The sequence below is a fragment of the Lissotriton helveticus genome, chromosome 7, assembly GCF_964261635.1.
Source record: "Lissotriton helveticus chromosome 7, aLisHel1.1, whole genome shotgun sequence".
In the NCBI taxonomy this organism is placed as follows: domain Eukaryota; kingdom Metazoa; phylum Chordata; class Amphibia; order Caudata; family Salamandridae; genus Lissotriton; species Lissotriton helveticus.
The window spans coordinates 1229964937-1229981601 of NC_136068.1; the positions used below are offsets into that span (position 1 = coordinate 1229964937).

A 16665-nucleotide genomic window follows, 5' to 3' on the forward strand; every position below is an offset into this window, starting at 1 on the left:
AATTCAGCCGTTTTGAGCCCGGCTTGCTTGAATCCAGTGGCAAAGTGAGCAAGGGACTCACGTCTGAGCATACCCTGCCAACTTATAGCGAACAAAGCGGAAACAAGCTTCGGAGGACCGGTTTCTGGCATTTCAGCCGTCTTCAGCCTGGACTGTTCCCATGAGGCACAGGGTCAGACTGATTTGCATATGGCCATGTCTCAACTGAGGTGGCAGAGTGGGGTAAAGAACGGTGATGGATTAAACCCAGATCTGTTGACTGGGTGTGAGTGTTTGATTGGTTCAGATGCTCCGTCCATCACCAACCCCTTTTGTACAACTTTCTAAAAGTGGCATTTTCAGAATTGTAATTTAAAATCCGACTTCAGAACCCAGTAAGTTAGGATTTTAAATTAGGATTCCAGAGGCACCAAATTTGGACCAATTATATCTTCCTATTTGAAAATTACACTTATAAAATACCGTATAAGGTAATCCCAAGGTTATCCTGTGGGAGAGACAGACCTTGCAGTAGTGAAAAACTGATTTAAGGGGTTTCACTATCAGGACTTATAAAACTTAAAAGTAAACGTCCTGCTTTTTTAATGCATTGCACCCTGTCCCCTGGGCTGTCCAGGTCCTACCCTAGGGGTGACTTGTATGTATTCAAAAAGAAGGATTGGGCCAGGCAAATTGTATATTTTAACAGGTCAAATGGCAATTTAAACTGCACACACAGGCTTTGCAATGGCAGGCCTGAGACATGTTTAAAGGAGTGGAAGAGGTGTGGTGCAGCGGCCAGGGTGCCTGACTCTCGACCACGGAGTTCACAGTTTGATCCCCGGTGCCGGCGGCAGGTTAGCCCAGCACCATGTGACTCTGGGCAAGCTCGCTTAATCTTCCCGACGACCCCTAGTGCCGGGACACCTTTCCGGAGGTAGCTTTGAGCTTAACAAATGCTGGTATTTAATTTCATTTCATTTCACTTAAGTGGGTCACACAATTAGTGCTGCAGGCCCCCAGGCTCACTAGTATACAAAAATGTGATGGATGGAATGCTTGAAATTATCTCAGCCACTGGTAATTACTCAGGCTGCATCCTACTCCACGGTTATTTTGAAACCCATGTCATCTCAGTTTGGACCTAGCTAAATGCAAATCAGTCTTGACCCTGCTCCAATCCGAACAGTCCTGCATAAACTGCAGGTCCTCATTGAACTGGAACGCAAGCAACCCAGGACTGCTTTCTCCCTAGTTATGGGCTAGGTACAGCTTAGTTCCTGTGACACAGTGAGCAGGAAACCCACGTCTGTTCTTTTCGTAATACTTTAGTGGGCAGGCCCACTAGTAGCATTTAATTTACAGACCCTGGGGACATGTACTGCACTGTACTAGGGACGTATAGGCAAAATTAATATGCCAGTTGGGTATGAGCCAATATTACTTTGTTTTAGAGGAGGGATCACATGCACTTTAGCGCATTTTGACCTTAAGGCCAGCAAAAACTAGGTCAGAAAAATGGAGAAGGAAGACTAAAAGTTGGGGGGGGGGGAGACCACCCTAAGGCTGACAGGTCTAACAAGTATCAACTTCATTCCTGTTTGTTTCAGCACTATCAAAGCTTTCCAGTACCATGATGCAGAAGGACATGCACTTCCATTTAAGGAGGTTTAGCAGGGACAACCACCAATCTTAAAAGAAAGCATATTGGTGAAACAGAGGAGATTTTTGTATTCTGATCTGCAGCAAAAATACTTTACCTGTTCTTTTAGCATTCCGTGTTTTGTTTGACTTCTGTCTTAAAGAGGTACTTGTCAATCTCTTCATAAATTGCTCTAAAACAGAAAACAGAATTAGATATTAAATATTACAAAACTTTACTTTGCTTTGTCCGTAATCATCACAGAACCATTCTGTCTCTTTGAGAGTCTAAAAATTAGACACAACTGCCAGCAAATGTTATCTGTATCGTGTCACTGTAAATAATAAGTGTGCTAAATTTAACGGGTAGATGATCACTATAAAATTGTAGGATGTTATTAATAGTGTTTCTATCAGTGTATCCAGAAATGCATGGGGATTAAGTGTTAACTTGATCATGTTTCATGCCAACAGATTTGAACATTATGGTTCTAGACCAGTGCTGATATAGTGAGATGAACTGTAAAACACTCTATCAATCAACGAATCAACCAGTCAATCAAATCTTGAACTTTTCAAGTCTACTTGTAACACTTGTGGTGCATATGACTTATTTTAGCTATATAAATGATGTTAGATAAATCATCTGTAGATTGAAAGGTATATTGGCTCTTTATTTGCTACTCTTTGTTGCCACACTTTTTGGCTCTGTTTCTTATTGATCAGTGTTTTCATAGCATACTAATCACATGTGAGGGTATTAATGTGCTTTGTAACTGGTTTGTCAGGTCAGCCCTAGGGGCTTACTCAAAAACCAGGTATTTAGCTTCTTGCAAAAGTCAATAGGAGAGGAGGAGGCTCTGATGTGTTGTTGAATGCCGTTCCAGGCTTTAGCGGTCAGGTGCAAGAAGGCGCATCCCCTGCTTCGCCTTTGTGTGTGTTAGGTGTGGGCTAGTAAGAGATCTGAAGAGTGGAGGTGTCTGGAAGGTAGGTTGAAGTGAATGCAGATGTTCAGGTAGGCAGGACCAGTGTAATGGAGTGCTTGTAGGTGGGGGTGAGACGTTTAAAGTGTGCATGCACACGTATCAAAACCCAGTGGAGTTGCCTAAGGTGTGGAAGGTTGAGGACAAGTCTGGCTGCTGAGTTTTAGATGGTCGTCAGTCTTCTTGTGAGCTGGTTGGTAATCCCTGCATACACATTGTTTCCATAGCCTAGTCTGCTGGTGATGAGGGCTTTGGTGGTCATTTTCCTGGTGTTGTCAGGTAGCCACTTCAAGTTTTTCTTCAGCATACTTAGTGTGTTGAAGCAAGCTGGGACCACAGCATTGACTTGGACAATCATGTCCAGTTTGTTGTCTATCATAATTCTGAGGTGTCTTGCTTTCAAGCAGAGCATGGGGGTGCGTCCAAGGTCTGAGGGCCACCAGGTGAAGTCCTAAGGCGAGGCTTTCTTTTCTAAAGACTACCTCCTCAGTCTTATCTGTTAAACTTGAGGCAGTTGGAGTCTAAAGACTCTAAAGAGCAGAAAATTGTAAACACACGTCCGAGAGGCCATGCATTGTCACCCAGAGCTCACACGCCTCTGCTTTCTTTTCCTCCTTCGTGGTTACACACTCCACTTTTTTCCCTGAGGAAACCAGTTTGCGCTTCTTTGCAGGATGGTAGTCAGCATTTCTCCAATATCTCCATTACTCTGAAAGAGTCTAATGATGGTTCTCCTAGCCAAAGCCAACAAATCAAGGAAACTGTCCCTCCTCTAGTGCTGAAGAGGGTAAAGGTATATGTGCAATACTGGCAAATTGCTGAAAATATCCCAGAAACCCACCTAACTTCCCTGTAGTCATAATGCACATACCATTATGTTCCACATGAAATGCAATTGCCCTATGACCCAAAAATAAGGAGGGGAGAGTGTGAGAGAGATAGAGAAAGGGAAAGTAAGACATCCAAACTTATTATTCCCAGTAGACCACACTGGACACAGGCCAGGGTTTGCCGCATCTTCCTGAGCATAGATAGATTGGCAAAGGAACACGTCTTGAGAATAGGAGAGATGTAATTACATCTGAAGTGACATATGGTACAAAATGCATTATTATGACATGCCTAGACGTCTGGTTCACAGAAGTAAAAATAAGTAAAACCACCTTTGGTAGCCTACATTGACAAGTGCCCAAGGAAAGGTTATGTAGATTGCATAGAAATCCAACCAATACAAACATACACTAATGAGTAATCTTCAAATCACATGTTTAAGTTAAAAGATAGAAATATAATAGAAGCAGATTTTCTGAAGTGAGGTTGCTTTCAGGCTTGTTAATGTGGTATTAAAGTGTGTTGGGTTGGGAACATAGCAGTACATTTACTTGAATAATGATTGGAAAATGGTTGGTGTGTGCTTGTCTATTGGAGATTCCATGCTGATATTCATGTGGTGCATAGTTCTTGGGCACAATTGCTTCATTTGGTCTTTTTCTTGTTGCATACTTTAAATCTGGTGTTGGAGTTACTACATAGAGTGCTTATAGGGATGTTTTCATGTGATTGCACTCTTTCACATTAAGGCACAGTCTATGCTCCTAGGTTGGAGGTCTATGTAGGCTCTCAAAGAGCTTTAGAGGCGATTGGTGTAGATTAAATTCCACTCAATGATTGATTTGATTTATTAAGATTGGTTTTTCCCAGCACTGAAATTTGTTGCCCTTTAAAGGCTCATACACTTGAGTTTCCAAATACAATGTCTGCTTGTAATATCGTTCCTCATTGCCGTCTTTCTGTCTTGGGAATTGTGATGTCCAAAGAACAAATGATTAAGACAATTTCAATGTCCACCCAATAACAGCTTTGACTCTAATCAGTCAAAGATAATTTCTTCCATCTGTTGATAGCACAGGTACTTGTTGTTATTTGCCTGGACTCCCACCACTTTTTCCATGGAGATGGTTACCAAGTATGGAGAAGATGAGGAGGACCTGATGCTAATACATTTAGAGTAGGCAAGAACAGATAGATTTTAAACAACAGAGGTAACAGAAGACATCTGGTGTGCTACTCATGAGTCCTTAACAATTTCCCTTTCCTTTCAGTTTACGATTTTAATACTTGCTGGAGGAAAGATTCCTGATTACAGTTTATGAGTTATTTTATAATTGAGGGAGACAATCAGGTACTCTGAATCAGAATAAATTGTACAAATGGATCCGCCTTGAAGTGGGGATGTATAAACATACAGCTAATTAATTGAAAAATACAGTCACTTTTTGTTACAGACAAATAAAAATACTGTTCACATAAAACTGTTCATGTAAAATGCTCGCAGATTCTTGAACTCCCTGCACAGGGCACTTAATCACTAAAAGCGCCATTTCCAGTTTCCAACAAGGGGGCATATGTACAAGCCACTATTGCCATGGGGATGTAACTAAAAAGTAATTTTAAACTGTTGACTTACCTGTAATTCAACCACTGCATATGAACCTGCATTCAGCAGATTTTGCAAAGAATTATTTCATTTACCTGCACCAGGCTTGGCTTGGTTCTAGAATTAAGATAACGAAATAATATTTTTGATACAAACAAATTGGTCTGAGTTCAGTCTTTGAGTGTGTGACATCATTTCTTGCCTGAGTGTGTACAACAAATGCTTAACAGTACCCTCTGATAAAGCCTTACTGTTCACCCACAGTACACAAATAGAGATTAAGGTGATAGCTACTTCTACCTCTGCCTACCTTTGGGGTTCCACTGGACTCTGTGCACACTGCACCTCATTTTGGTATAGTATAAACAGAGCAACCTTCCAACATTGGTGGATCAGTGGTGGGATATACAACTTTGTATTTGTTGGACTGACTCGATCAACACCTGATCACACAACAGAACTCCTAAATTGTCTTTAGAAATTCTGAATTTTTTAATTGGCAAATATTTCTAAATTACTAAAAGTCTTGTTAGGGCCTTGGTTAAGTCCCTTTAGAATTTTAGAAAAATAAAAGCTCACTTTAGTTAGAGGTATGAGGGATTTGAAGTTTTCTTTTACAATGTCTCTTAACAAGAACCCAGCTGTTAGTGAAGATAACAACAATGACATAGAGAACTGGGATGAGGAGCTCAACCTCATCCCTTATCTTTACTTAGAATTTAGGAAGTTAAGGTCTCTATGTAAACTTAAAAATATTAACATTGGGTCCCATCCCTGCAAACAAAGGCTCCAGGAGCTGTTGGCAGGGTATGCTAAGTATCATCCCTCTGAGAATGGTGAAGACCTCTCACATGGGGAAGAAGATGGTGGGGATGAAGATACCTTCCTACCCCCCTACTTCTAAGGGAGAAAATTGCCCCAGTGGCCCTGACTCCAAAAATACACCTCTCAGCACCTAGAGCCCACACAGGTGGGTCAGGTGCTTCTGAGGACATTTAGGACAGCCTCAATGAGGAGATCAACCATTTAGTAAGGTTGACGAAAAGGATAGATCTAACCAGACCAGACCACTGGCTTTAGAAAAGGAGAGAGCAGAGATCGGCTTAGCTCCCATCAATGGTGGCAGAAATATACCAAATAAGGATAGAGAGCAATCTTATGATCCCAAAACCTTCAAAGGGATTGGCCCCAAATAAGAAGACGGTGATGACATCACCAAATGATTCACAGCTTTTGAGAGAGCTTGTGAAATGAGAAAAGTGAAGAAGTCACATTGGTGGGCACTCCATTGGGAACTGTTCACTGGTAACTGCAGCAACAAACTCCTGACCCTTACTGGGGCAGATGCTGGGTCTTATGACCTCATGAAGAATACTCTGATTGAGGGCTTTGGACTCACAACGGAGGAATATAGAATTAGATTAAGGCAGGATCACAAAACCCAAAATCAGTCCTGGATTGACTTTGTTCACTACTCAATTAAGAGCACTAGATGGATTGTTAACTGGCAATAATGTGCATGATTTCAATGGACTTTACAATCTGTTTATGAAGGAACATCTTTTGAGTAATTGCTCAACATTTGGTAGACCTAGGTCTAATTTCTCCCCAAGAATTGGGAAAGACGGCAGACTACTAGGTCAAGACTAGGGTAACAAAAACAGCCACTGGGGGTGACCAAAAGAAAGGGATTACAACACCTCCACAGGGGGAAGAGGTGAGAACCCCAAAGATAAAAAAACAGAGTCTTCAAAAGGGCTCCAAAGACCTGCCCAGGGGTGTGGGTCCTAAAACTCTTCACAGACCAGTGGTAGATACAAATGAAAGAACTTTGATCCCATAAAGGCCTGGTGTTTCAACTGTAAGATGTTGGGACACTTAACTGAAGATGCTACTTGTCCTAAGAAGAAACCACCCAGGCTTCCTACAGCTACTACTTCAGATGAAATCAACAGTATACTCAGAGCAAATCAGGGTTCACACTGAAGCAGGGCTAGTCACTGAGGGTGCAGTTGAGTTTGCCACTTTAGCCGTGTGGCCACCCAAATTAAAGAAGCATTTGCAGGGGGTGTGGCTAGCGGCTGAAGGAAATGGATGCTTGCTAAAGCGGCTCCGCAGCCCTCGCCAAATAATCTGACAATTAATCTGTCCAACGATAAGGAGATTTACCTGGAACCACCGGGGAACACTCCCGAGGCCAATCTAGCTTGGAGGCGATACTGCAGACTGATAACTGCCTCATTCAGCACCAGAGTACTCATCCGACTCAGAGCATCCCGGACAGATCAAAATGGCGACTCGACACCAGTCGCACACATAGCATCGGAACACCAATCATTGAGCTCAGCTGTGTCGCCCTGAAGACCGGAGAGGGCGTCGGAGGTGACCGCTACCTCCCGGAGTGCCTTCCTGGTTTGCTACGGGAGGCGATATACCGGGAAGACCTATCAGATGTAAAGAACGCCGGGGAACGACTGAGGGCGCATCTGGCTGACTGCAGCTCCTGAGTTGCGGAGCTGGACTACTCGAGGCCCCGGCTCTGGGTTCCCTCTTTGCGACTGCCACAGGGAAGGAACGGCTGCTGTGCCCTCTAAAAATCCGAGGTGATGAGGAACTGGTTGGGAGCAGTGACGATACAGAAGATGCAAGGCGCGGTCTCCGCTGCTCACAGTGAGTGAAGTGCACACACGGACGTGAAGAGGGGAAATTGAGGCCCCGGTCATACGCCCTATTCTCAAGCAGACAATCTGAGCAATGCGCATTCAGTATCGATCCCCCCGGGGAGGCTATTCAGGTTGTGTCCTTGCCTAAGCCTGCAGCTTGCTCCAGACCCGCTTTGTCCCAGGTAGTGGTGAGGGGTGCCGGACCCTGGAGAGGTGGGGGCGGCCCAGCGCTCACAAAACACAAAACATCGGGCCTGTGTACATATCGGTGCGACCTCTACCATACTCCGCCGCGACGACTGGGGCATACACCGGATCCACGGCCACAACAGAGGCACAGCCTATTTGACTTCCCCCCTGATACTCGAAGGTCTTCTAGAACTCCCTGTTGGGGTCATCCATATACCTCATCATATCATAAGACTGGGGTCATCCATATACCTCATCATATCATAAGACTGACTCGGGCCTAGCTCGCCATCTGTGGACCTATCGCTGGTGCAGATTGAGATTCTGCCCAAAACACTATTGGGAACTGTCCGGTCTGGCCTGACTACGTCCTGACCTCCATTGTCACCCGGCCCTATAGATCCACCTGGAAAACCGACAGGCCGGCAGAGGGCAGCCTTTCATCTGAGCAGGCGGTGGCGAGCACAGGCGAGATCTCCAAAGAAACCTACAGCTGAGACACATTGCTCATGGCGAATAACAAGGGTCTCAAATACCAGGCCCAAAAACAGCTGCCGAAGTTTGCCTGGACAAAGCAGGGAGAAGACACCGAGATGGCATCGGGCGGGGATCCCAAAACCTCACAGACTTACCCACCGACTAAAACCCTCACCCTTGAAGACATTATGGAGGCCATCGCTGGGGTACGGACGTCCCTGGAAACACGCATCGACTCTGTAAACATTGAAGTCACCCTCCTCCGAGCAGACTTCTAGAAAATGGACTCCAGGGTCAGGGAAGTCGAGACCACTACAGCCGCCCTCCTAACCGTCACCTCTGCCCTCCAGGACCAAGTCGCCCATTTGCAGACTCAACAGAAAAGAATGGAGGAGCTCCTTGACAATTACGAAGGGAGGGCTCGGAGAAACAACATACGCATCCTTGGAGTACCCAAACGGATGGAAGGGCCGGCAGCTGAACTCTTTGTGGAGGACCTAATCCTTAACAAACTTCAACCTAAACGTCTCTCTAGTTACTTCTCCATAGAACATGCTCATAGGGTTCCTGGGGGATGCCCTAAGCCCGGGCCGGGGCTCCGCCGCGGCCCCTGATCGCAAGAGTTTTCAATTTTCAAGATAGGGACGTCATTTTACAGACAGCAATTGCAGGACCTCCATTGAAAGTTGACAACGCCATCATCACATTCTTCCCGGACTTTACTGTCAAAGTCCAAGCGCAACGACGCAGCTTTACAGCGGTAAAGAAAGCCCTCCGAGACAAGAACATCAAATACTCCATGCTTTTCCCTTGCTAAACTTCGGGTGGAATCCGAAGATAAGACCTGGTGCTTCCTGTCCCCCGAAGGAGGCGTGGGACTGGATCGAAGGGCGGCAAAGAGAGCGGGAAGACATACAGACAGTCGCAACAATGGAGCCCCCAACAACAGCCAGCGGGCTTCCCCCGCAAATGAGAGAGAAGCAATCGGAGGAGGACACACCTGAACCACATTGACTTGTGCTGTGCAGCCCAGCATGTCTGTGAACTAGATCCACAACTTTAATATCACTGTCTTCTGCATCCTGTATAAGAGAGCACCACATCCTTGATGTGGGACTCGCGGAACCTGCCATACGCCTCACCATCCTGAGAACATCAAGTAACGTTAATATAAGATTGGACTGCACCGAAGATTGTCTACTTACATACGAATATTACTATGTTTAATGGCGAGGGTTGGAGGTGGTTAGCCGGGCACCTCACAAATGGGAGGGTGGGCCAAAGGCACTCTGTCTTGTTGGGGAGTGGACAGTTTAAATTCCACTGACAGGGGGGGCTGGGTGGGGATCAAAAGGGGGTCGGGAAGGGCTGTTGGGGTTTAGTTTGTTTTCTTTACCATGCACAGAATACACCAGAAAATGGGGGATTTCTAACTCTTGAAGCTACACACACCAATTGTCGGCAAACAGCAACATTAGAATTACTGGGCTCTGGTCGACACCGTGGCCACAAACCAATCTTTATCACCCAGTCCACAGCCAGAGTCGCCGCAACTTGCACAGGGCTCCACATTTGTTCGTTGTAACTAATAGATGTGGCAGACTCTACAGATTTTAATCTATCCGTATTGACGTGGAATGTTAATGGGCTAGGCAGCAAAATAAAAAGGGGGATAGTCCTACAATACCTCAAACACCACTCACCAGACCTGATACTATTGCAAGAAACCCACTTGGTGGGAAACAGCTGTAAGGCCCTCCACAGATGGGGGTACCAACTCGTGGCACATGCTGGTTTCACGTCAGGCTCTAGAGGTACGGGCATCCTTATACGGAAAAGCCTAGCCCTCACACCTACTCATGTCTGGGCCGGCTCGCTGTCCTAGAGGCAATATGGGAAGGGAAACAACTGAATATAATTTCGGCCTATCTCCCACAAGCCCTAGGCAATACAGCACTAAAAGACCTAGGCAGCATTCTTGTTGATCTCCCTCCGGGTACGCTCATTCTGGGCGGAGACTTTAACATGACTATTAAGACATGTTGAACAGTCCCCCCAAAGACCTTCTTCCAGGAGAAACACCTCCCTAGCAGATTTTGACCGAGCACTGAGACTCACAGACATATGGCGAACGTTAAACCCAGACACACATTCTTTACACACTACTCCAACGCACACATGAGTATATACCGCATTGACTACTTTTTTACTTTCATACCCGACATAGGGTTCTTCCAGTATCCCCAAGGGCTCCCTAGGGGTATCTCCGATCACTCTCCCCTTAGGATTGAACTCACCTTTCACAGACTTATAGTCCGAGGCCCTATCATTATCAATCCATGGTTACTCACAGTGCCAGATATCAAAGAAGACCATGCCGAACATCAGATCATTATTTCCCTGAAAATGCAGGCTCCGTAGACTCGGCTAGCACCATCTGGGAAGCATATAAGGTTGTTATCAAAGGTCGAGCCTTGGCTTTAAAAATTGGAAATATTCGTAACCAGAACAAACAACTGACCCGGCTGGAGAGCAATCTGCTTTTACTTGAAACGGAGCATAGCACATCTCCCACTGAAGCCACTGCCCACAAACTCCAAAACAAACAACTAGAATATAAAGCGTTAGCAAGGGAAAAAGCCCAAGCCAGACTACTTCAAATGGGCCACAGAGTCTATGAACTCGGGGAACGGACAGGCAAAATGCTGGCATGGCTAGAAAAACGTGATCAAGAGACTCGATGGGTTCCAGAAATCGTACGGGAAGATGGGAGGCGGGTGACGGACCCTCAGGAGGTAGCGGAGACATTTGCTGCTTATCTGGAGGCTGTGTATACCTCCAGGACGGTGTCCTCCTCTGAAGATTCTCATCAACTTCTGGAGGAAATGACATTACCAACGGTATCAGACTCAGACAGGGAAGCCAGACGCTGATATTACTGCAGAAAAAATCTGCAAAGCTATCTTCGCTGTTAACTCTAGTAAAGCAATGGGGACCAACAGGGTTCCCATTGAGTTCCTTAAGGGGATGGCCCTCAAGATCGCTCCTCCCCTCAAAAACATGTATGAGGAAAGTTGCGAAAATGGCATGCTTCCCTTAGACCAACGACTGGCTTCTATAGTCTTCATTCGTAAACCGGGTAAACCGGCAGAGAACTGTGGCTCCTATAGGCCCATCTCTCTGATTAGCTCAGAGGCCAAGGTGCTGGCCAAATTACTCGCATCCCAACTTACATCTATACTCCCATCCTTGGTCCATGAGGACCAATCAGGATTTATACCAGGCCGTAATACCGCTCTTAGTACTAGACGTGCTCATAATGTCCTAGGTAGACAGCCCGACCTCCGCGAAGACGCGGGTATTCTGTCCCTAGACGCCACCATAGGGTCCGACTCAATAGAGGTCTTGGCGTGATTGGTTTTCAGCCCCCGTTTCAGACAATGTGTAGCACTGCTATACAAAGATCTGCTGGGTCAAGTCAGGGTGAATAATCACACTTCTCGCACATTTGTCCTGCGAGGAGGCACCAGGCAACGTTGTCCTCTATCCCCCTTGCTATTTGCCCTAACCCTCGCGCCATTAGCCCACTGGATAAGACGGGACGTTTCCATACAGGGACTAAAGTGGAGTGAGGATACAAAGGACAAAATATCACTTTATTAGATGACATCCTCATATACCTGGCTTCCTCCCGAGCCTCTCTCAACAGCTTATTTAATGTCACCACTAATTTTGGCAAATATTCCGTTAATACTATCAGCTGGTCCAAATCAGTGATATATGTTCTCCACGGCTCCCGGCCTCGTTTACCCCGTGGATACTTGGACATATTTATTACAACTGACCCTAAACAGTTTTTACGACTATAATCTTCTAGGCCCCCTCAAGAGGCTACAAGAAGATGTGAGACACTGGAGATCGCTGCCCCTATCCCTCCTGGGAAGAGCAGCGCTACTTAAAATGTTAGCACTGCCTCGATTTTTATATGCACTCCAAAACTGCCCATTCCTCATAGCTGACAATTATTTCACCACCATAGAAGGGGAACTTCATACCTTATTGTGGGATGGGAAAACACCAGGTATTGCCCTCCAGAAGCTCACCAAGGGGTGGTATGACGGGGGATCGTCCTTCCAGATTTATACCTTTATTGGGCCTCTCAACTGGTAGCAGTTAATCACTGGATCCAAAGATCCCCAACAAATCCAGCCTTCCACCTAGAAAAATACCAAACAGGCCGGGAGGGGTACTTGGGGGCCTTATACAGTAAAACCAGAAAAGGCCGATAACTGGGGCCTTTGGTACACACTGTGGCAGTCTGGCACAAGGCAAATAAGCGCCTGGGGTGGGAAGACACCTTCACGAAAACTACGCCACTATGGTCATCGCAAAGACTGGGATACCTTTGGTTCCATAAGGGATTTGATAAATGGGACATTATCGGACTAAATAACCTAGGAGACTTGGTCTACAGTTTTACCTCTGCCTTCTTTTGGGGTTCCACTGGCCTCTGTGCACTCTATACCTCATTTTGGTATAGTATATACAAAGCCAGCTACCTACACAATGTTTATGAGGCATAGTGGAGGTGAACAGTGGAAGAAACAATGGGAAAAATAAAAGAAGAGTTTGACAATCGAAAGAAAGTGAAGCTAATAGATGTATTAGGATTGGAGACTGGGTAGGGATCAGACTGCAAGGGTCATATGGAAGTGGAACAGAGTTGCAAAATCCAGTATGGTGGAGTTGAAAGGAGATAAGGAAGTGAGTTCGGAGTGCAGCAAGGGTGGAGGAAATCATGAGGATCTGAGCAGAAGAGCAAGAACCATCATCAAACCGTCATAAGGATTTTATAAAATGATGTACATATGTGAATTTTGAACGTGGTTTTGAAAAGAAGACATTAATGTTATGTTTTGTTAAGATGGGAAGGTGTGTGGTAGTTAGAGATGTAGAATAGAAACTCCTGTGTGTGCCTGGCCTTTTGCTAGGTGAACCAGGGTTCTTAGAATGTAGCAATTCAAATTAAGGGGCGTTGGAGAGCTGGCCCAGGGAAGGCAGGCAGGGCAGAACCGGTTGGAGTGATTGTAACGATCTTGAAAAAAAACCATCTGCTTCAGAAGCTTACCTCGATCTGTGTTGTCTTCTTTTCAAAACTATTGATGCCAAATTCCAAAAATACTACAAAGTCAAGAAACCCTTTCATAGCCGAAGACAATGCAACAAAAAAAGCGACACAACCTCATCTATCTGGACACAGTGAGAGCAAGCATTGCTGCGTCTCGTTGATGCTTGTATTTACACTTTTTATTTTTTGATTAACTCCTCCTTGGTAGTTATTGTATTTACACTTTCTAGGCAAGGATCAACAGTCACCTTTAGGCCAGATTAACTAATGCCTGGCGGGGTGCAGCTGCTTATTTTGTTTTTGTTTATGAAACATTGGCCTTCATTTAGAGAGCATTCAAATATGTTGTCAGCGCACCACATTACCACATTACAGAATGGGAAGGCCTTACCAGTAAGAATAGGCTGGTGCTTACTCCACACCTTTAAATAGGGGAAAACTTCTTGAAGTACCATTTCACTGCATTATTCCACATGTAAAAGTTATTTTGTAGTACAATCGTGATTACTGTATGCTGCAACAAACACGTGATTTGTTAAATTCCTTTCAATTATTCGAGAAAAAAGGCCCCAAATCTTGTGATTCGTACAAAGTTGAGGGAGGCACACCTCAAAGAGTAATTGTCACTCAATGAGTTCAGATCAAGGTGATAATTCTTACGAGCACAAGAATGAAATAAATACTATTATCTCCTCTGCAATTTGTCTTCTCATATTTCAACTGCAATTGCATATCCTTTTTGACAAAAGTAAAATAACTTTGTCAAAACACCTTTATCTGGACTAACTGAATGATTATTACACTTTATGGCGTGCTTCTCTCACCTTTGTGTAAATTGTCCTATATATTATGGGTCTTGGAACGGACAACCCAGGGGTTGGGCACCCGTGACGTTCAACGACTCTGAGTGCAGCAATACATACCACAATTTCGGAGTGTTTTGGGGACATCGTCAAATCGTGTTAATAGTTCTTCAGGTTTTAGTCTTCTGCGTATAATATCTGTTTTCTTTAGCCCCTTGATGGCATGATGGTGATGAAACCCCAAAGAGAAAGCTAATAAATACATACGAACTGATTAGACCCACGCTATTAAAAAGTGCCTATTAGGATAAGGAATCGACTGATCAGTCGCTGTGTATTTAACCCATACATATGGCACAATGGTATATTAGCCGTGACATCTGATTACACTTACCATTGTGTGCATGCAGTAAAGCTTGCACACCCTCCTAAAGCTAATATAAATTCTTTTCCGGTTTGTTAGGGCTGTTTGATAGACTATTCAATGGGGACAGGCTTAAAATCAAATAACACATTTTGTCCTGCTCAGCACTCTCTAGAGGACGGGTTGTTTGCCAAGCTGCACATAATAGGAATCCTAGATTCACATTTATGACTGTTGTGGAGGAAATGCGGATGACCCCAAGAAAATTGCTTCTGACCCTTAACGTCTGAGACTGAACAGCAATTGCCGAGGCTGCGGGCAAAGCTTTGAGTATTCGGTGGCGTGGGCTGGATGCGTGCTCCATAAATGCTACATATTTGTCCGCTCTGGTTTCTGTAAAATGGGACAAGACCCCTTTGCCCTCTTCTAAAATGAAAACAGTGTATTCAAAAGCGAGGCGAGAAAGGACGTAAAATACAAAGCCTTAAATCTATGGCTAATGACTACAAATAAAAAGTATCCTTTCATACACTGATTTTCTATAAGTAAATGCATCATCCTTGAAACCATTATTCTCTTATTACAAAACATAATTAATGTTCGAGATTTTCATTTAAAGTTATGTATGGTTGTCGTAGTGACCTCTTTTAATGGTCAATACGCGGTATGACATAAACTGGCATCCATCCAATAGGGGATGTGAATATCATCTACGCATGCGCAAAGCGAGGGCTGACAAAGCTTCAGTCTGTCATTTTGCAGCGCCTACTTACTCTGAATGGCTGGTGTCCGCCAATGGATCGAACTCTATTAGCTCGTAGTAGCTCGGTGGCAGCGAACTCTCTTTGATGGTGTCTGAAAGAGCAAAATGCGGAAGGTGAGTCGTGAAGCGTTCACACATGGCCTAGCATTGCCACAGACATCTACCGGCTTGCAATCGTGGATTAAGGTACCCAAAACGCGTGGCCTTTTGCAGTTTCAAGCAGTGCTAACAGCGGTATCTTTACTCAATGCCACAACTCGCATAACAGAATTATTAAATAGTTGATTCTTGAGAAATGTACAAATGTGTGCTAAAATAGCAATTTAAAGTTGTTTCTTGATAACTTTCCAAACGTGTAATAAATTAGCAATCACCGCCTGGGTGATTATTTCAGCTTAATTTTTCAGCTGAATTTCAGTGATTATTTCAGCTTAATTTTTCAGTTCTGTGCTGAAAGAAGCTTGCGCTACGATACCAGTTCTATGCAAGTTCTGTGAATGAAGGAAGTATGCACTGCCTGCCGCTGGACGCCCCTACCTATCCTTTGGCTGAGGGGCACGCACAATACTGCTGGCTAGATCACCTGTAGTGTGTGAGGGAAGCCTGTACTACCAATTCCTGTGCTCAGTACTTAATTTGAGCTGGCAGTTGCAGGTGGTGCCCACCGGCACTCATTTTGGGGACCAGCACCTAATTTCCCCAAGCCGACTTCGTTCCAGAGCAACAGAGAGAAAAACACAAAAGGGTTTAAAGAGGGAGGAAGAGAAACATGGAAATACGGTGACAAAGGGAGTGCCTGGTGGTGGATTAAAAAGGCATCAAGTGGAATCAAGATTATACAACTTTGGTATTCAGTACCCTGACCTTTGATAGTGCAGGCTGCTGCCTTCTGAGCAAAACATTGGACCCCAACACGTTATTATTTTACCGTTTAAGCATCGCTGTACATGTTCTGAGAGTGAGGGAAGAATGCACTTCTCCTGAACACTCTACCTATTCTTTGGCTGAGGAATGCCTGCCATGCTGCTGACTATCCCACCTCTAGTGTGTGATGAAAGCTTATACTGCTGCTTGATAAATACTCGGGGGCTGATTAGCATGGCGCGCAGACTTTTTCCGCCCGCCATTGCCCTGGGAAATGGGACCGACCGCAATGCATGCAGCAGTCCTGAATTTGCAATTTGGATTCGCTCGCCAGTGTGGCGGGTGCATCCAAATTGCAAATGCGGGACTGTTGC

At 44.8% G+C, this 16665-nt stretch overlaps 1 protein-coding gene across 2 annotated transcripts in view; it reads right to left on the minus strand.

Annotated features, from left to right (window-relative positions):
• The window catches only part of TOM1L1 (target of myb1 like 1 membrane trafficking protein), a 653197-nt gene that overhangs the window by 24643 nt on the left and 611889 nt on the right, over positions 1–16665 (minus strand). For both annotated transcript variants that reach the window (XM_078654420.1, XM_078654421.1), the window contains 2 exons: positions 15438–15519; positions 1740–1814 (listed from right to left, as the gene is read on the minus strand). In XM_078654420.1, coding sequence (XP_078510546.1) covers positions 1748–1814; positions 15438–15519 — 149 coding nt within the window. In that variant the 3' untranslated portion in view covers positions 1740–1747. The remainder of the gene's footprint in view (positions 1–1739; positions 1815–15437; positions 15520–16665) is intronic.